Here is a 22,238-nt window from a genome sequence, read left to right as displayed (position 1 = left end):
AATCATTTGTCATACAATATCCTACAAGTGATAAAAAAACAATATTAAGGCAAAAATCGCATGAATTTAACTTAATATATGACTTTGCCAAGTGAATCCAACACAAATAGCATACGTTGACATACCAATTGCAAACATCTCTAAGGCACATTCGCAATTTGCTTCTAACTAAACTTGACAGTTATTTTGAAATATTTTAATTTTTTATTTATTAAATACACTTAAAAGAACAACACATTTTTACTTATTTCATGTAATACCCTTAAAACACTCATACCTAAATCCTATTATTACTGAAAAAGGTAATTGAGAGAGCCCTAATATAATGTTAACTTACTCCCAAGGCACATCTCCAACCATAATCAAGTCCCCTTCTCCATCCTCATAAGTTAGCACATGGCACCTCTCTGCTTGCACTTTATCTAACTCAGTTCCCCCTATTCAAAACAAACAAAATAAAACATTATAGCATTGTTGTTTTAATTAGGAAAAGAAGGTTAATAAAAAAATGAGATAGAGACATAGGGATAGAGTTTATTACAGAGTATGGTAGTGTCAAACATTTATTCAAGAGCTTTAACCAATTCATGGTAGCCATCATGAACTAAAGAGTTGAGTTTTCTGCTAATTGGAATGCCTTCCATGTACACTTTCACAAAGAACGTGTTATGGTCACTGCAATCATTTGCCAATTTAGCACCTTGTGAACTACTTGCAAGTGATGACAATGTTGATGATGATTGGATTTGCCACTGCCCCTAACATGTAACAACAACAATTTGAGTAACAAGTTAATTGATTAAGTGATTAATTAAAAAGAAAAATGTGGTATAAGAATGTTGATATAATAATAGAAACCTTGACTTTTTGGCTTTTCCTGAAGTAAACAAGATTTTTAAAGAACACAAACACAAGAAACATTAAACACAATTTTTTATTTTATCACTTAATCCAAATTGACAGTTATTTTGAAATAGAGATAGTGTTGAAATAAGAAATTTACCAATAAGATTCTCAGATTCACAAGGAACAAGTTCCCCATCTGGTGATATATGTCTGAAATGAATACCTACTAACAAACTATAGTCCATAGTTCCCTCCTATTCTAGAAGCTCACAGTCTCTGTCAATTTGACTGGATAACAAGTATATGTAGATATGATCAGCTTACAGTGAAGAAACAAATTAAAACTGTAAGATGAATTTCGAGTTTGCTATTGTTCCACTTAACAGGCTAGCTTTCCAAGGCAAAATGATAAATTGAGTGCTGAAATTATTAATCACCTACAGAATTCTTCAAATCGAGACGGTTGCAGCCGGAATATAAAGTTTAGATCAAGATCCTTAAGGATAGTTGTTTCACTGAGCTCAGTCTCAGGCTTATCGGTTGTCTGACCAAGAAAAGATCCCTTAAGATCATAGCATCTATGTGTGTTATATTTAGAACGGAAAAGGTTTCCCATTATGATAAATCGAACCTGGAAAATCAAACATGGTATTATTATGTTCAATTTCTAAAGATTATACCTCATATTTCATAGTTCTGTTAAACTAGAGAGTTCTGTTGTCCTATTAGAATGTGCACTAGTTATATCAACCACTCTGAAGCTTTGATCAACTTAATAAGTGAAAGAAATAAAGAATGAGGCCTCATTTTTTGGAGAAGTTTCTGTTATGCTGACACTCACTATAGGAAATGTACATTCCTTTGGATATGTGCAGTTAATTTGACACAATGCAAACCATAATCCTTTGTCACCATTGCATTTTGATAGGTTCGAAAATGAATGTAGTAGGCAGGAAGCATTCTCAAGAGAGTCTGCAAAGAAATCCGGCATAACAATATCAAATAACATCATGCTTTCCTGGCATGTTTTATAAGAAATTAATTGCAAGTGTACTGTGACAAGATTGAACTCACTTTTACTTCAGCTTTCTTCATTATCTTAATCATGTAGCGATCGTCATTCATCAAGTAAAAGAAGCTTCCACTTTGTCCGGGGGAGCAAAGTTCACGAAGAGCTTCATTTCCGCATATGGATAACATGTAATCAGCTGGATCCACCTTGAATAGCTTTCTAAGAGCCCTGAGATTAGAGTGAGATGCACAAGTTAGTATAAATCAAGAGTCTTCTTCATTCCAAAATTACACTTTTGTTGAAGAACTGTGCAATGTGGATAAATAACTTTGTGGCAACAACAAATTAAGAGAGCTGACCTAAAAACTACTGGACAGTAATCCTTCCACTTAAATTCGGCTGATGGATACGGTGGCGTGTACTTGGATCCTTCAGGTGGAAATCTTGTCCACACTTTCTCCTTAAATAGTTCAACTTAAGGAGTTAAAACAAAGTGATGCTAAAGGAGCAGGTCTTGCAACAGAGTGCCTATGAAATAACCCAAAGAAAACCAGGCAAGAGTTAAAATAAAGTAACCAAATAGTTCAAAAGTCATACAAATAATCTAATTGATGTACCTTATTCCTAGTTGTAAATTAAGCATGAGCTCATATTGAAAAGAGATTGAAGATATGCTAGAATGAAATTGATTAGGTGACCACTTTAGACTCTATATTGACAAGGGGTCAACTAGTTTCACAACATGGAATAACGTCATTGCAATATGTATCGCAGCAATTACTCCTAGAGTTCCTCCAATCATAATTCTAAGGTTAGTTGATTACAAATATTACAACAATATACAACAGTGGAGCTTTAATATTCGGTTTCAGTACAAAGAACAGCAAATTTTGTCATGAAGGAGTAGCAACAGCATGAAGGTAAACTAGGTTATATGCGCTTACCACATAAGAAACATAAAGGTGCAAAATATATAGTCCAAGATATATCACAAAATGAGTGATATGAAGCGATTTCTCTCTGCTCAATTCAACTTGATCAGGATTCAGGACTCATTTAATTGTGAAACTTCGAACTACGTGAAACTAATATGTATCTTCTGCAACAGATTAAAACATCAATTAATAGGATAAGCGAACAATTAATCAATCAACCAATTACAATTTATAATCAGAAAGAGAGATAGAGAATCATGATCTTAGCAAGGAAGGGAAGTTTGAAGTATTACCGTGATGGAATGGCAGGGGAATTCAGTCCAACAATTAGGTCGCGTGGAAATTTCCTTGACGAAACAAAAAACCTCCTCTGTCGTACCAGGCACTGCGTCGTCATCGCTGTCGACGTCACCTTGCCGTTTGTGGTCGGGATCCAGCTGCAACAGCTGAGAGGCGAGTTTGGAGATCCCCGTGACGGCTTTGTTGGACGAGAGAAGCGATAGAGAGTTCTTGAAGCTACCGCTGATCTCCTCTAGGTCGTTCCAGATTTCGGTGAGAGCCTGCGATGGTGGCGAAGACGAGGAATCACGCGATTGTGGTTTCGATTTACGAATTGTGAGATCGGTGAGGCGGAGCGAGGGATTGGAGAGGCGGAACAAGAGATGACTGAGGAAGAGCAAGAGGTGGTTTCACAACATGAGAGTGAGAGTGAGAGTGAGAACGATTGCGAGCGGTTTTTGCGAGGGGATTTCATGGCATAAAGGTTTCGATTTTGAGAGCTATCTGAGAATAGGTAACGGTTTTTGTAAGTTTTTTAAAAATTTAATGGTATTTACTAATGTTTGAATATGAATGTTACCTAAAATTTAATTTTATGATCATTACTAACATTTATTAAAATGTTAACGGATAAATGTTACCAAATGTCTATAATGTAGTAGTGTCTAGGGCCGGGTAAGGGTCTCAAAAATAGACCCGGTCATTATTTCGGATCGGGTCCAGGCCATGCCTCGGGTCAACCGAACTCGGCCCGGTAGCCCGGTCATCATACACAATTAATATTTTGTGTTATTAGTTATTATAAGACTATAAGTTAATATTTTATGTTTAAAATGCATAAGATTTTAGACTAATGCATAATATTGTGATATTTGTATTGATTTAAATATTTGGTGTTATTAGACAATATTAGTATTGATTATGGTTATGCTTTAATTTTAGAGAAGAGTTGGTTTTTGTTATATTTTTCTAAGTGAATTTTACCATGTCAAATAATGGTTGGAGTCTTGAAAATTTGGATATTTTCACATGCTAGCTTATAAGAAGGTATCAAGGTAATGTAATGTTAACCCGGTATAATCGTGGCCTGAAAGTGTATAGATTTCATCGGGTCTATGATCGGGTTCGGGTCTAATAAATAGGCCCGGTATATATTTCGGGTCGGGTCTGGATCACATCAAATCTGGTTTCACCCGACCCATGCACACCCCTAGAAGAGACTTATTAACCTTTAGCTGGTCTTTTTTTTACATCTAGATAAAGGAGCATTTGTTCCATCCATTTCTTTCTAGCTTTACTTGCTGACTGTGTATCCAAGTATGTTTCACTCATATCTATGTGTGTCTTACTATACTCTATTTTGAAGCCTCTATATAGTTTATTTGCCCCTCTAGTTAAATGATTTTGTTTAAATTTTATTGGTTGGTCTGTTTGTTCCAAATACAGCATTGTGTCATTTTTTTGGCAGGCTAACAATATTATACTATATTTTTCTTTTGTGCAAGCTATGTCTACAGTTTCAATTTTATTGATAATAATTGTTTGATAATTGTAACAGTAAGAATAAATCTGCAAGTAGTTAAAGGTTTAGTAAATTGAATGCTTTTTGTAGTGTGGATATCAATGCGCATATTATTAATTTGTCATAATAACACAATTTTTAGCTAATGCTAAAAAATATATTCGTTAATAGAATTGAATAAATAGTGAAAATATAATTTTTCGTTAATAGAATTAGAAGAGACTTATTAACCGGGTTTGGTATATATTTTTCATAGATTAATCTCTACTTCATATTGGGCTTCCTAGGCCCATCATATTTTTCTCTTCTGACGGATACCAATAGTAAGTCTAAGATGTCCAAAAACGCGAAACACTTGGTTATTGGTTTTAACACCTTCTAAAGAAGTTATGTAAAACCCGGTTAAGTGGTAATTAAATAAGTAATTAATTAAATAAGTGCTAAATGGATTGGAAGATTTAGATTTCATAATTTGGAAATTTAATGGTGATATTTGGACTCAAAGGATCTTTTAGAGCGAGAAAATGTAATTTATTTTAGAAAATGTGTAAAGACGCGTATCGGTAATTTAACTGGCAGTATCGGTTTAAGTCTGTTTGCCACTATAAGTGAGACAATTTATTTTGAGTGAAGAAGGCAAAGAGATTTAGTATTTATAATTTAAAGAAGAAAAAATATTTATAATACGAATTAAAACACTAATTTTAAAGATTTTGGCCCAAAGTTAGACTAACGGGCGAAACCAATTAAACTGGGCCTGTTTGGGCCTAAGGGCCAACATATATAAAGAGAACTCAACCAGTTCTCCCTCTACGCTGAGTTTGAGGGAGAAGAGCCAAGAAACCTAACCCCCAAATCACCCAAATTTCATTTTCACATAACTTTCAATCCGGAGCTCTGATTGACGAGCCATTTGTGGTCACGCATTTGTCTCAAAATTTTTTTCAAATTCATTTAAATAAAGTGGTAAGAGATTTTGAATTTTCTGCCCATTTTTCACATCCCTTCAATTCTGCAAATTTGGCTTTGAATATTGAGAGATTTTATAATTTTGATGGTTTAGGGATGCTCTAGTACGATCTAGTATTGGGTTTTGTCCATGTAATCAGTGGATAAGGTAAAGAACCACTAATCCCTTGTGAATTGATAATGTTGACCCTAGTATTGATTTATGATAATTGTATGATAGCTAGCTTGAATTGATGATGTTTGGACTAGAATTGATGATTGGAATGCTTGGTATATGAGCTAAAGTGGTGGCTGGACTTTGGTTACTTGTTTGAGGCTTGGAAAAGCTTGTGAAAAAGAATTTTGAGGTGTTCTAGGCTTAGGAAGGAATCGGCCAAGGTATGATTTTGGTTTCTTGTAATTAATATATAATGTTGCGTGAAAACTTAGGCTAGTTGCCCTTGAGATAGGCTTGAAAGTTTTGAGTTAAAGAGGGTATGTGCCGGAATGATTATGAAGTTGTTAAATGTGTATATACGTGTTGTATAATTGAGTTTGATGATGATGGTTGATGATGTGATATGTGATTGATGAGTATTTGTGAGATTTGGACTGGAGGCTATAACCGGTAGGTCCGAATAAGTAAGGTGAACTGAGTTTGGTGTGGTCTGTATTTGGATTGGTGATTATTGAGTTGTGATGATGATTGATGATAGTTTTTGAGTTTTGGTGATGTTTGATGTGTAGAATGTGAATAATGTAGAGAAACAAGGATAAAAGTGATTATTGATGGAAAATTTGTTGAATGGTTGGATGAATTAGTAGGTTGGCATGTTGTGGCATGAATGACAAGTGTGTGTATATGGTTAGGGACATGTGATGCTGTTTTGGGTTGTGTAATTATGGATTTTGAATGGAAAACTTTGGTAAAAGTAGAGGTTTTGTGTTTATGGAAAAATTGATTTTTGACCAACTTCGGCGGGCCATAACATGGCTTCCAGACTCTCAAATTTGGTAAAATTTATTTTGAATGAAAATTGGGTCCATGAAGTTCGTAACGTTTGAAGAAAGAATTAAAAACAATTTTTAACAAAAAAAAGTTATGCACATTCGAAGTTGGGTGTGTAAAACTGATTTCTGCAACTTAACAGCTTTTCAGAAAATTTTGATGTATGCGTACGCGGAAGACGCCATGCATATGTGAGGATTGGCTCTGCCCAGAACTCTGGCGTACACGGACGGTGCATGCATATACGAGTATGCGAGTTTTTGCATTCATGCCTATGCATGAGGCATGCGTACACATGACACCCTGTTTTGTAGAAATTGTATTTTCTTAGTTTTAAACCATTCCTCTAGCTTTCCGAACCTTGATACCTTCTATCTAAGACCCGAAGGCTAGTTTTTAGATTATGGAAGAAGAGTGATATTCTTGAGGAAGTTAATTTGAAGTGGAAGGAGGTTTGTAAAGAGAATGAATTTGGAAACGAGATACCTGGATAGTAGCAAGGGTTGTGGTTCATCCCACTTGCTCCGGATCAGTGATGAAGTTGAATAAGATATGATTGAGGATGAGGCTGGCTATGAGAATGAAGAATGATGAGAGCTGAATTTAATTATGAATTTAAATGAATTGAAATGATATTGAGAATGAATTTGGAATTGAGGTACCTGGGCAGTAGCAAGGGTTGCGATTCGTCCGACTTGCTTCGGGTTAGTAATTGAGGTACCTAGGTAGTAGCAAGGGTTGTGGTCCATCCACTTGCTTTGGGTCAGTGATTGTGACGCCTGGGCAGTAAGGGAGTAATAGTGGTTTATTCCACTTGCTCTGGGTTGAGTTCCTAAACACTCGCGTGGATAGTAGCAGCAGTAGTGGTTTATTTTACTTGCTCTGGGTTAAGCAGGTTGTAGGAAGGAGGTTGTGGCTCATACCCACTTGCTCTGGGATGGGGTGTTTCTGTCCAAAGTTAGCGAAGTATCAGATTTGGCTATATAACTGACAGATGATATCATCGGCCATAGGGCAGACATGCATCATATGCACTTGTCTGTTTTGTTTGAGTATGTTTTGTTTTGGCTTGCCTAATTATTTAACTGTAATTAATTACTACTTGTCCTATCTGATGTACTTGCTATCTATAATTGTGTTTTTCTTTATTGTATTGTATGTGTGGTGCGGAATTTTACAATCCACAACTAACCGGCAAGTGCACTGGCTCGTACCAAGTAATACCTCAGGTGAGTGAGGGTCAATCCCACGAGGATTGATAGACTGAGCAACAATAGTTGAATGACTCACTTAGTGAGGCAAGCAGAAAGTGATGTTTTGGGGTTCAAAAGCATTAAACAATAATTCAGAGATTAGAAAACGCAAATAGTGGAATTGGTGTGAAATATATATGAGAGAATAGTTAAGGCTTCGGAGTTGTTTATTCTTCCAGATTAAGTTTTCTTACCAACTACATTAATCATGCAAGATTTATTTCATGGCAAATTGTGAGTAACTAAATCCTAATTCCTTAGTGATTTAGTCTCCTCTAACTTAGTTGACTGCCAATGTCTTGGTCGCTTAATTTCGATTAGAGGGTTAGGATCAATTCTAGTTTATTGGCCACAAAACCCCTAATTACCCAGATATAAGAGGATTATATGTCACGTATCCCGTTAATTCCAGGTAATTAGCAATTTAGAAGGAATTTACTTTCAAGCTGGTGTTCAAGTGAGATAACTCTTTTGAGAATCACAAGAACGCATATAGAATAAGGGTTATTCTTTCGATCTACCCAGATTCATAAGATAAAGAACGAAAGTAATCCTTGAAACTTAATCAATACATTAATTAAAATAGAACAATAATTGTCTTAATCCATAGAAATAAACAGAGCTTCTAACCTTAACTAAGGAAGTTTAGCAGCTCATGACTCAGAGAAAAAACTAGGGTTCGGAAAAATGTGAAAGTCCGAAGTGAGAAGATTCCTTGACGGTTAAATCTTTTTCCTTTTATATCTAACCTAATTTGATTTGAAACTAAAATAAAATAATAAATTCTAAACCTAAAAGATTTTGTTTGTAATTAAAAATAACTAAAATAAAATAAAATAAGTAATTAAAAGCTAAATCCAACTAAAGATGCTTCATTAGTGAGAATGTGATCCGGATTGTTGGCGCTAAAAGCTAGTTGCAGTGTTTCACGCCCTTGTGGGCAGAAAGCTTCCATTCATCTCTGGCTTGCTGGCGCTAAATGCCATGGCGTTTAGCACCCTAGTAGGTAGGAAGCTCCCTAGCGCTGCTGAGTTGCTGGCGCTAAACGCCCAGGTTCGCATTTAGCGCTAGCTTGGCAGATTCGAATTCTTTCTCTCTTCTTGCACACAAACTCTGCCAAATTGATCCGAACTTCACCTGAAATAATTAAAACACCAAAGCAATAACTCAAAGTTGCATCTAAAGAGGTTTCAAACACTAAAATAGGATTAAAACTCATTAAATTCTAACTTAAAATAAATAGAAAATAAGGGGAAGATGCTCACACATCGATGTGTTTGTATCTAAGAGACCCCTCATATGGTAGAGGCATGATGAGGGTTGTTCCACCCGATGGTTTGGCGGTTTGGAGGAAACAGAAAGAGAAGAGTTAGATTAGAACTAGAATCTCTTAGATAGATTATCGAGATTTCTGATTTAGAATTTTAAGTTTGATTCTGAGTGTCGGAGTTCTAGAAATGCCTCTAGCTTTTCCGGGGCCTTATATATTAACTATGTGGGCACCTTTATGATGCTAAGAATCCCCAGTTCTCATTCCATACACATTCTGCTGTTTTTCAGATGCAGGTCGAGAGGTATCTCGTTGAGCGTCTGGAGATTCTTTGTCCAAGCGAAGACCTCACTTTTGGGCTGTTATATTATATGTTTTGGCTATGTAAATATATGTATATATATTTTCTCTGCCTTGTATATTTTACATTTTATCCCTCTTAGAGGTTAATATGGAGAAATAGGTGTTTAGTTTGTGATTTGAGGCACATTTTGGGTTGTATATTTTTATATATGTATTTACATACTCTGACTAGCCTTAGCTTCACAGGTCGAGTCTGGAGCTCAATATCTGTATTTTTGGAACTCTGATCTGTATATATATGTTTTTAGCCTTCTTTTTCTCTTGTTTATTTATTTACGTGTCTCCTTGCGAGTGTGACGCAATTTTCGGTGTTTTGATTTTGTTTAGCTTTTTCTTCAAGGCTCCTAGTTAGAATTCCTTCCAATTATAGTTATATACGTCTTTTTCTTTTAGAGGTCGTAATACCTCGCCACATTTACTTTACGACTTAAGAGTAAGGCTCTGTGTGGTACGGTGTTACAATATGATAGAGCAGGTCGTTCCTGATATGTAACACCCTAACTTTTAGTACCTCATAATCGCACTAAAAGTCTCGGCGTTACCTACTTCTACTCCTTTAATTACATTACTATATTTATTTAATGTTGAGCCTTCGCGAATATAAACCGAGTTTTTAATTATGAAAACGAAAAGTCTTTACTTTAAATCACTTAATCACACAATTATATCCACATAATATTAGATACGTAAACTCATTCAATCTTTCTCAAATATAAGTCCTACCCCTCTAAAATATCAAAATGACAAATGACAAGGGGTAAAATCTCAACTAAACCAACAAACAAAAAATGCAACATATATTACTAAGAATGAAATGAAAAATTGACTCTAACTTTATCAAACCATAAGTATTTTTTAAATATATTTTTTAAAAACAATTTAAATTATTTATAAAATATTATTTGGTTTATTATAATAGCATATCAATAGCTTCCCAAGTGTTTTTAGTCAGCATCAAAGGAGTTGTACAGAGTCCAGAACATATATTTTTTTTTTGAACACATGGAGTACCCGATACTCAAAAAAATCATGTAAGAACCCGAATGCATAAAGAGACACCGCATAACATTAGTGTTTCCTTGCCATATCTATTGTATATCTGGACTTTCTCGTTAGGAGATTTAAAATAAAAAGGGAAGAATCAATGTCTCCCTGCGACAACCTTTTATGCAAAGGATTCCATGGTCAGAGCCTATAGATGTATAGAATCCAAAGTTGTTGATGTCCACAGGAATATTGAGTTGAATTTGATTCCCGCTATCTGCCACAGCTCGCACAAATCATTGACAGAAATCATCTAAAGAGGGGTATCTAACACCAACAATGACACTCTTATTTTTATGTTGGCTCTCTAAGAAATTCTATTTCACAAACATTGATGATGTGAGTTTAAAATTCCACACCTTGTTGGTTGTTTTGAGCCTTCCAACTGATTTGGGGCCAGCCTTGGCAAAGATCATCCATAGGAGATCATCGCCAAGGTGTGAAAGATCAAATTTTCTAAGTGCTATGTCACTCATTTTTGGAAGGCAAAGAATAAAAGGTTGAGATAAGTTTTTTAAATAATAACAGGCTTTCTTTTCTTTATCGTTAGTGATAATTGTCACTGATTATTTATAATGACGGATTGTTAAATTTAACATTTGCTTTTATATATATATTGTATACTATTCAAATAATTAATTGGCGGAAGATATCTCTTTAGAAATGAGGACTTGAGGTAACTATTTTTGCTAGTTTTGTCTATTCAGGTGCATCATTGAAAAGATGTGGAAATAGTGAAGATATAAATCTTCTTGGTATTAAATCGAGAGAATAGATTAAAAGAAGGAAGTTACAAATCCACAAAATCAAGTGTAACATATTTTAGCCAAGATTGAGGAAGTTTTTCTTAAATAAACCAAATCATATTCTCAAAAATAAACTTTAAATAATTTTAAAGATATATTTTAATTGATCGGATATACCTTTTTAGCTTGGAGGCTACTATAGATTATTATTTTGATAGTATTTATGAACATGAATATGCTTTTTAATTTTATTATTATAGATGTTATTTTATTCTATGAAAATAAATCTAATTAATGAATTTTGTACTCGTAATATCGATCATAATAGGTAAGTTAAAACAGGAATAAACATATACAATGGACCATGTAACAATTACTCTGTTTAAATATTCATAATTTAATTGTGAATTTATATCCAAAGACATCAATTCACAAGCTATATATATCATGATATAAATTTAATGCACTTCAATACTGGTGACATTACTAAAATTGTCTATGGTACTGATGACTTTTAATTAGCTTACCAAGAAAGTTGGGCCAATATTTAAAAGAATTTATGTCTTACTCCTGTTGTTATTAAATATTTTAAGTAAATTTTATAGTTTTATATAAGATATTTAAAAAATCTTTGATGTTAGGAGGTTTTGATGAGACTATAATACATAGAAAGGTACCTAGTACGTATATATGAGTAAGACACTCATATTCTTATAAACTATGATTTCCTTTTATTTACTAATCATTTTAGGTGTGTTTTAATAAAAAAGTTTAAATTGTGTTTAAATGAATGTTATGTTTAGGTGAAAATTATTTGAAATTTAAAGCATCATTTTGACAGCCTACAATAAAATTAATATGTTCAATTTTTAGATTAATATATATATATGATGCTAATATAGAATTGATATTTATATTTATGTTTAGGATTGAGGGTTTATATATAGTTTTTCTTTATTTTATTTTTTTATTATGGTCAACCTTTTAACTTATTATTAATTCAAGTATAAGATATCTTAGTCAATCAACATGCAGATGAATTGAAATAAATATCCGGTCAGTTGTCGTTATCCTACTCAGTTCGATTAGATTAAAATAAAACAAACCGTTGACTGAAAAAAGTTTTTTTTTTAAATTAATATTTCTACGTTGGTATAAAATACTGATATAGCAATAGTATTTAGGATAAAAAGAAAAAAATTACTTAATCTTAACGCATGTGTAAGGTATTACAAAAGTAACTTTTGAGTAATTTTTGTAAGAGATTAACTAAATTGTGTTGGATTGATTTTCCTATAAATAATCTTGTGGATGTTAACATTCTCAATCTTTACTATAAAATGTTCATCTATGCATTGGGTACTGCATGTATACAAAAGCTTTGACTATTGGCTAATGTATTCATTTTTTATTAGATAGAAATGTACATTTGGTAAACTTCCATAAAAATTAACCGACGATTTGTATCTTTACTTTTTATTTTTGCTTTAGTAAGTAAATTTTCTTAAATAGACATTTCATGAATGATTTATCCTTCTATAAGATATGTGCCAAAGATCAGCTGATAAGATTTTCAAAATGGTTAACAGTGAATCCATATTCCAAAGTTATTCTATTTATATATTTAATTTTAGCTCTATATTAATAGATTTGTATTTTTTTTAACTGACACCACATCCATCAATAAGCTAAATTTGTCAATGCATTAATCTATTTGACTATGAAAGGTAAAGATGTAAATCTTATATAAAAAGATTGATATAAGTAATGGGTTTTTAATCTTGCCTAGTCATACTTTATGAAAACTTTTATATCGATTTTTATATATGCATTAGGATATGGGTTTAAATTTATATATTGAGTTCCTTTGGATTCTAACACCAAGGTCTCTATTCACTATTTTCCAAATTACTAAACCATTTTTTTTAATTTGAACATATTTTTGGTCTTGAGTAAAAATTGATTCTCACCACTAAGTATCATAGTCCCTCTTTGTTGGTTAACACTCCCTTTTAAATTATTGGAAAAAGTCATATCTGAATTCTTCTTTTTATTGAAGCGATAAATTGAGTTTTACTAACACATTAAATTAGGTTTGTAATCCATAGTCGTTTTATTTTAATTCAGTTCTTTTCTCTATAATATAACCTCTGAGTATTAGTAAGACACTGAATACGATTTGTATTTTGAATGATTTATGTTATAAAATCTGTTAACTTGGTTATAATCAGGTTACATGTGTGATATGTGAATTAGACCATAATATGTGTTGACTGCCATATATCATAAGCTTAATAAAATTGGTATAAAAATAACATCACAAATAATGAAAAAACTCATAGTTATAAGAGTACATGCTTTCTCCAATAACAAAGTATATTGATGTCTTACTCACGAATAAAACAAAATACCACTAAAATAGCATAAATATTAAGCCAATGCTTGAACACAAATTTAAAAACTTAATTTTCTCCATCTATCATTATCGATTTTTACTTCTTGTCATTCTTTCGGCTAAACTTATTTCTTGAGAGTTGTCCATCATCTTCATTCTGGTTTGCACTGCTAGAGCTAGATCTCAAGCAATTTGTAACTCTTTTAATAGGGGTTTTACACTTAAGATTGGATATGAAATCTTCTCTAGCATCCTACAAAGAAGAACATAGCATAATCAATCCTAATTTTTTTAAATTAAAAATAACAATTTACCATTGCTTGAACTGCTTACCATAGTATACTGAGGATCAGGGTTAGTGTTAGTATTAAGATTAGTGATGTTCCCAAATGTATCAACTGAGTTACTACACCCATTCTCCTATGAACAGTGTTGACACAATTTTACGTAAGTATTATGGGGTACAGTTGATGTGGCATTAGCTTAAAATCTGAATGTACATGTTAATTCTTTTAATATCGTCACATTCACTTGTGAATTGCCATCGTAATTCTTGGGTAGGTTTTTGTCAACAACTTCTTCATCGTCACATAACTTCATCACGGTGAACACTTGGTCATAGCCACTGATATTGGCAACTTTCACATTTATCTTAAACGAAAAGCCTCCTGCCTATCATGTTGTCTAGGGTATGGGGTATTCATCCTCACGTCCACCCACATAATTGGCTTGTCTCTCTATCCTATAGCAAGAGAGAAATGCTGCCTGTTCCATCAAAAACCATGACCTCTACCTTGTATCTATTTATCAACATGAAAAATATTCATAATTAGGATGCTTTATAACAAATCGAAGTAGCTATTAACACTAGTTCAGATCTTCATTACGACAACCTTATAGATGTGATTCCATGTGTGTGGCCACATTTGTCAAATTCGTATCTATTATCGACTGGTGTTTCAACTTTCTTGAGACACCTTCTGCAGGCCTTGTAATACCAATCATTATTGTTGCAATTTATGGCCACAATAGTTCCAACAACCCAAATAGGACCCTCCTTCCATTCAAGCTAATATTAGATACAATTTGTTGTATACAAAATAATCAACCTATCTATAGATGTGAATTTCAAAAAAAGTGGAACCCGAAAGGAAAACTTTAAATAAGTGACAATATTTATCAAGCTGTGTGTGGTTATTCCAAATTAGAAATTTATTTCCTTTGCTTATCAAATCTGTTGATTGAACACCAACACTGACAATAAAAAGTATTTAAATTACCTAATATATCTAATAATCAAAGATACTTTATATATTTAAGCAATATTAGTTCCATAATGAAACAATGAAGCTATTATATCCTAACGAAAAAACTATTAATTTACCTCTTTGGAACTCAGGGCCTTATTAATGGTTTTAACTAATGCAGACCCATTAGTAATCTCTTCTATGTCAGACCAGCCACTCTGGGATGACATCTAACTTATTCTTGAAGCATTGGATGGTGCCCCCTTTAGCAATCTACACCATATAGATTTCAGTAATTTTTACAGAACTTTTAGACGTTGGCTTAATCGAATTTTACCACAAAATAGAAAAAAAGGTGAAATAAAACCATCTAACCTGTCCCTAAATCCAACTTCTTTCAACTCTGGACCAAAGTTGGTCCAATTTGCCCTTGATAAAATTAGAAATACTCATAAATACCGGATGGAATCATTTTATTAGACTATATGCTGGTTATAAGTATATAACGTTTCACCTAATTTTCTTAAAGTATTATATAACTCGAATAAGTTGCTCCAGCCTTTCATCTTCCAGATGTGGTAGTATCTTATTGACCATTTCACCAAATAAAGTACAATTAATCCTATTTTTTCTATATTTTAAAATAACACATATAGAAGAATGCCATCAGTACCATACAAAAGAATGCAGGTAGTATATGAATGTGAGTTATTTTATATGAATTACATGTTTTTTCTCTTATAAGAAAACTTACTCCAGATCTTGCAACACTACAACCAACCGTTAGGTCTGCTTTCCTTTCCTGGTGACCAACTCTCTGGGATCATGCTTTCTAACCACCTCATCAATCATGTCTAAGGAAAAAAATAGATTTTATGTAAACTTGGTTTCTATAATGATGATTTTAAACTCGCTGTGAAAAAAACTAACCAAATAGCTCTGAGTTGTCGATCTTATCAGCTGTGAGCAATTCCGATGTAATCTTGAATAGAAATGCATGAAGAGGAAAGGTAGGATTCATAATGTGATTGACCTCCGTCCTGTGTGAAAAATTCAGTATCCAGTGATATGTTGTGGGCTTTTTTATGGTCCTCTTGTCCACCACTATAAAGTTCGTTATAATATACATCTGAAACACCTGAAATGCACCACTCCATTTCTTAATTATAGACTTGGGTATTGAAGCATGACCCCTTCCACCCTGCATTTTTCAATAGAGTAAACCAACAAATATATTTCATTAGAGATATCTATACTTGTGTATTATACTGATTTAGGTGCAACGAACATATTAGTAATAGCAATTTTGTTTGGGATGTAGTTACCTTACTATCTTGAAGGATAATCTCTATGCTTTAACCTCCTTCTCGTTGAACTTAGTTTGATGTTCCCAAATCCTAATCACATATACCTTAAAGTTCCTGTAAGACCCAGAAATTTCAGAAAATCTTATTAAGAGCTAATTTTGATTTATTTATTCATTACATATCTTAACCTCAGAAATTATTTTATTAAAGATAATAAAAGCAAATTTTGATTAATTGAGTTTAAAGTAATTTAAGGTTTTATTTGATTTTATAATTATCAAATTATTTTCTATTTAAATAATAAAGTTTAGCAAATATAAAATAATAAGAATTTTATATGGCTTGGTTTAAGCAATGTTCTGAAAACCAGTTCGAACCGGCCGGTCGAACCAGGAACCACTGTTAAATACGGTTCGAACAGATAGTAAAACCGTCAGTTTTGAAAACCGGAGTTAAACTGCCGAACCGGCCAGGAACCGATCGGTCAAACCGAACCGTGATTCGGCCGGTTTTTTAATATGGGCAAAACGCTGCGTTTTGCATGCTGAAAGGGCCAAAAGAGAACCCTAGTCACCCACAGAGGCACAGACCCACTCCTCTCCTCTCGAGCCTCAGCCTCCACTCTTACCTCTCACGTCTCCAGTCTGACTCACCTCGAGCTTCCGGCGCAACTTTCATCGAGCCACCGCCGCCGTCACAACTTCCGTTGTGCTAACGTCAACTAGCTCTATTCGCACGCAGCCACGAACCGTCACGAAGTCAGCCTTCGAAAATCACAGCCACCGCAGTGGAGGAGGGAGCCTCTGCTGCGTCGCCGCCGTGCCTCCATCGCTGCCAATCCATCACCGCCGCTGCTAGGGTTTGTTGGAGCTACGCAAAGCCATCGTCATCGCTGTCATGTGAGGAAGGAAGCGAGAGAGACCGAAGCTGCGAGAGAGGAGAAGTCACCCCCGCTGAAAGCCGCTGCTGAAGACTCCATGATAAAAGCGGTTCTGCTTGAATCTTTGAAAGTTGTTCTGATTTTCCCACTATTGTTGCGATCTGCTACTTTCTTTGCAATTGTCTCTAAGCGTACTTGATTTTCTAGATTTATAGTTATTTTTTATTGAATTTTTGGATTTGAATTTTGAATTCGTGCTTGATTTGCAATTTCTGTTTAATTCTTCTTATTGTTGTTGTGGTTGAAATTCAAAATTGAAATCTGATTCTTCTTCTTCGTCAATTTCATATTCTAGTTTTGTTGATTTGTGAACTGATCTTGTGAAATTGAATTTGTGATCTGTTGTTGGATTTGTTGCTAAATTGCTTGTTGAATCTGAATTTGCATCGATTTCGGCCTCTCTTTTTTCTTGAATTTCTGTTGATGCTGCTGCGAGTCTTGTTCTGTTGATAGCTGAGATTTGGTTGCCGTTGTTGCCTTACTCTAGCTTTAATCTCTTCCCACTCAATTTTTTAGCAGCAATTTCGAATGTTTCCAAATTGGCAAATGGATTGAGCACCTTCCATAACTGAAACCATCTTAGAGCTTTCCCTTTCAAACCTCTTTCCACCTCTATGAATCTCTGCTCCTCAGGTGTGCATCCATAACCGTATTTCCCATTGAATATTGGAAATGTATTTTCAGATTGTTGAGTTATTTGTTTTTCCCATGAAAAATGGAAGAAACCTTTTAGCGAGAGCACCAATGTTAGAACTCCTTCCATGAATTAGGGAGAGAAACTCCAAATTGAACCAAGTTCAATATCAATTCATTAATTCCTTTAATACATTGATAAAAGTCTCTTATCTATATTCATAAAAGACTAAATAATTCTATTGGGCATAACTAGTACCCCTCCTAATATTAAATAGTAACATGTAGTGGCCACATGAATATCAGAAGTATGCAAAATCAGCAGAGGATGCTGTTGCTGATGTTCTCAGAGCAGGTGTTTTATTTGCCATTTTCATTTCAAGTGGATAAATGGTTAACTGAATTCAATTTTTGTGCTGTTGAATAAGGCAAGGGATTATGAATATGAATGAATGTGATAAAATTGTGAATATGAATAAATATGATTGATGACAAACTTGGATGTTGGCATTTTATGTTTAGTTGGTTGTTTTTGTTATTTGACTTAAGTTTGTATTTGAATGAGATCATAACAAATGTTTATTTTGGATGATATTTTAAAGTTTATATTAAACTATAATTATGTTTTAATGTATTTATTTATATTTTATTTATTATTTTATTATAAAACGATTTTTTTTAGTTCAACCACGGTCGAACCGGTTGAACCTATGAACCAGTGAACCAGTAACGAGAACGATTTGATGATCAGTTCGGTTTTCAAAGCCTTGGGTTTAAGTAATTGAGATTTCGGAATTTAATACTAATATTTTTATAAATAAAGAAAATTAATTATATTACCTTATAATTTAAATTATAGTATTTGATTTCAAATTAATTAGTATTTTGATACAATAAATAATATTTTATAGTAATTTTAGAGATTTAATTAGATTTCAAATTAACCCAAAATCCCCAAATTTTATTACAAAATCCTAATTCCCAAATTAAAATCCTAAATCCCCAAAACACAACCCTAACCCTAATTTCCCTAACCCTAGCCGCCATACCCCTTCCCTAAAAACAACCTAATAGCTTCAGTAAACCAGAAAAAGAAAGAAGAAAGAAAGGGAAGAGAGGGGAAGGGAGACGCAGGAAAGGGAGAAGGGGGAAGGAGAGGAAGGCGGCACGGTGGGTGTCACTGCCACTGCCGTCGCTGCTTTGGTAAGGGAGAAGGAGATCTGAGAGGAAGAGGGCACCGGGGATGAGGGAGCTACAACAGAGAGAGAGATCCGCGAGAAGAGGAGGAAGAAGATGCACAGCTAGTTGTGCCACACCCAACCACGTTCAGCCCGCCGTCGCGCCGCCACTGCACAGCATCGCCGCCATGCCTTCATTGCCACCAAACGCCATCAAGCACGAAGGGAGCCAGTCACCGCGAGGAAGAAGCTGCTCGTCGCGTTATAGTCACCGTCGCTGGGCTGTGAAACGCCGCTGTGAACTGCATGAGAGCTAGTGGAGGAGGGAGCCTCTGCTGCGTCACCGCCGTGCTTCCATCAGCGCCGAACCGCCATGCCATCGCTGCTGCTGGGTTGACACCGCCCCTGTTGCCCAAGCCGTCATCATCGCAGAACACACACATAAAAGAGGAAGAAAGGATCTCCACCGCTGCCAGGGTCGTTGGTGAGTCTTGTGCCGCCATCAGGGTCACTGTTCTGCCACCATTGAAGCTCGTCGGAGAAGGAGCTATTGTCAGAAGAAGCTACTGCTGCTCTTGCTCTATATTGTTCTTTTCTGCCCCTGCTTCTGGTTTCACAATTGCCAGAGTCTCTGCCGCCATGGGTATTGCCGTTGGAGTTGTTGGGAACCAACGATGGAGCTACCCGAAAATCCTATTGTTGCTGCTTTATTATTTCATTGTAAGCTATCTCTATTTCCAATTCCGTTGAATTCATTTCCATTTCCGATTCCATTGAATTTGAACTCTCTATTTTGTTGCAACCTTGGTTACTGCTGTGAGGATTACTGATGTCGCTGTTACTGGAGTATCATTGGAATCAACGTCGCTATTACCCCGGTTAATGCTGCCACTAGAATGTATGCCCTGGTCTCTGGTTTGTGTTCTTCTGAGTACCAGAGTTGCTGCTCCATTCCCATATTTCTTTTGGTAAGATTGGTTTTGTTCTACAACCAATATTCTGATTATTGCTCCTTTGATGACATGTTCTATTTTGCCCTTGCATTTGCTTCAGCTTCTATTAAATTTCCTTCCAAAGTTGCTGTTGCTACTACTAGAGTTGTGGGTGATGCCGCTGCCATTCCGGTTGTGTTGGAATGACTACTGTTGCCACGAATTGGGGATAGAGAAAATTGTTACGTTAAATAATACGATTGCGACATCGAGGTAGGGGCGCTTTCCTTAAACTCATTTTAATTTATGAGAATTGTTATAAATCGATATTAATGCGAAATGTATATTTTTGTGATTTCGTAAGTCTTATGGAAAGGTTTGAATTTTTTTGGTCGATTGTAGTTATTTGTGTGGTTGATTGATTGATTGTTTGAGAAGATTGAAAAATTTAGGTTATGGATTGATTTTTGATAAATTGGTGGTTGCTGAGTTGATTTTCTTGAGAATTGTAAATGTTTTGATAATGGAAATGAGTTTGAGTTATTAAAAAGGATTTGATACATTGGATTTGGGTTAATTTATCAAAAATGATTTTTGAAAAATTGAACATGGTTTGAGATATTAAAATTGGTTTGGTATTAGAGATGATATAAAGGAGTTTGAGGGATATCTGGATGGGACCCAAAAAGGGTGGCAGAGTCCAAGTTTAGAGGAGATGTTGCCGAAATTTTATAAAAATTAGAGATTTTGTTTAGATGATTATTTAAAAAGATTCAGATTCAAAGGTTATATGGTTTGATTTTGAGTTATTAAGAAAATGAGTATGTTTTAAGTTTGATTCATTTAGAAAAGAATGAATTATGTATTGAATTGGAACTATTGATGAACGGAATGGGAGGTGTGATAATGAAAGATAATGATTAAGTATGATTGATGTATGATGATGAATGCGATGTGATTGAGAATGATGTGGATATTTATGAATTATAACTAAATTATTTATATGGCTTATGAATTTAAATTATCTAAGATACGAGTTTCCTTGGGTAAAGTACCGTGGCTTGCCACCATGTGTTCCAGGTTGAGACTCGATACTCTGTTGACCCTACGATGTAAGGGTGACCAGGCACTTATAAATTCTCAGGAACTGTACCCCCATTGAGCGATTTGATATATACATGAGAAAAAGCTATGCATAGACTCATGGGGATGCGCGTCAAGGGACAGTCCAAGGGTTTAGCAAACCGAACTTGTCGGGTTGGCTTGATAATCGACAGATGAGACTCATCAGCCATAGAAAAAGCATACATCATTTGCATTTGTATGCTTTGTTTGGGTTTGAACTTAATTTGGTTTGCCTAATTGTTAAACTGTTATTAACTACTACTTGAATTAGTTGATGTAACTGCTATCTATACTTGTGCTTTCCTTGTTTGTTTTGATGTGGCACTTTTGAGATTATTGGTGATAAGGTGATGATTGTGTTGATTGATTATGTGATGGGCTGAATGCTGAGTTTAGTTTCTGATTAAGATTTTCTTATAAGAAAAGAGAGGTTTTTGGATTTATCTAAAAATTAATTATTGTTTCTTTGAAAAGGTTTTTGATGAATTGCCATTGTTTCTTTTTTTTTTTAAAAGGGATTCATAGGACGAACGATAGTTACTGCCTTGAAATCAATTCTTCTCTTTATACGTATCTTCTTATAGCAATTCTTAAAACTCTCTACTGAGAACCCTTTTGAGGACGATGTTCTCACCCCATACAGGCTTTTTTTTTCAGGAAATAGACGAAGAAGCTTATGAAGAATCTTTGAGTTAGCTTATGCGATATGGATGTATAGTTTAGTTATTGTTTATTTACTCTTTCCTCGCCGTTAATATTATAGTCTTGTAAGAGGGATAGGAGTTGTATGATTTGTGTGTAAATAATATGTATAAGTTACTTGAGTAAGAAGTTTTGTATATGTATATGCGTGCTTTCTTTTATTTAAAAGTATTTTTTTTGACTTTTCTTAAAGAACAACGATACAGTTTTGGGTTAAAGGCTCATAGGTTATTATTATATATATGAGAGTCATCGTAATATTCTTGCTATCAGAGTGCTGCAGCCGGAAGCGTGACATTCTGACAGTGAGGGTGTTACAGTTCCAACAAAGCTTCCTCGCATTGACATTAGAAACATAGTCGTAGTTTTCACCCATCTTGTTTCCAATATTCAGTATGTGGTATGGTAAAGACAACCAATGTTAGAATATGTGGCTGAAGAATCAGATCTCAAATTCTTTGAGAGCTTCAAATTGAAGTTTTGAATCCAATGGGTAAAATAAAAGACATTACGGAGAAAGTGTCTTATATACTATTTTGTCTTATATTATAT

The 22,238-nt window shown here is 34.4% G+C and overlaps 1 protein-coding gene, 1 long non-coding RNA gene and 1 pseudogene across 3 annotated transcripts; 1 reads left to right on the top strand and 2 right to left on the bottom strand.

Moving 5' to 3' along the window:
* LOC107648561 lies at positions 3–14,222 on the bottom strand (annotated as a pseudogene).
* LOC110262461 lies at positions 14,338–14,580 on the bottom strand. The gene is made up of 2 exons (XR_002357908.1): positions 14,516–14,580; positions 14,338–14,422 (listed from the first exon to the last, which is right to left on the bottom strand). It is a non-coding gene; the product is annotated as an uncharacterized LOC110262461 (long non-coding RNA).
* On the top strand, positions 19,198–20,303 carry LOC110269000. Of its 2 annotated transcripts, none has more exons than XM_021116220.1 (2): positions 19,198–19,647; positions 20,005–20,303. In XM_021116220.1, exons 1-2 carry the CDS (start codon positions 19,234–19,236, stop codon positions 20,134–20,136), a joined length of 546 nt encoding a protein of 181 aa, XP_020971879.1. In that variant the 5' UTR covers positions 19,198–19,233; the 3' UTR covers positions 20,137–20,303. The 2 variants fall into 2 exon arrangements, 1 of the variants encoding a protein (XP_020971879.1); XR_002357877.1 differs by lacking the exon at positions 19,198–19,647 and adding an exon at positions 19,876–19,895.

Source organism: Arachis ipaensis, chromosome B01, assembly GCF_000816755.2.
Source record: "Arachis ipaensis cultivar K30076 chromosome B01, Araip1.1, whole genome shotgun sequence".
Taxonomy (NCBI): Eukaryota; Viridiplantae; Streptophyta; class Magnoliopsida; order Fabales; family Fabaceae; genus Arachis; species Arachis ipaensis.
The sequence above is the reverse complement of the archived record's forward strand: the minus strand, read 5'-3'. Positions and strand labels throughout refer to the sequence as shown.

Bases quoted from the DNA above. Each gene is read 5' to 3' on its own strand.
- LOC110269000 (XM_021116220.1), top strand. From the start codon at position 19,234: ATGAGAGCTAGTGGAGGAGGGAGCCTCTGCTGCGTCACCGCCGTGCTT. The intron at 19,648-20,004 runs GTAAGCTATCTC...TTCCTTCCAAAG, and splicing joins TGCTGCTTTATTATTTCATT to TTGCTGTTGCTACTACTAGA.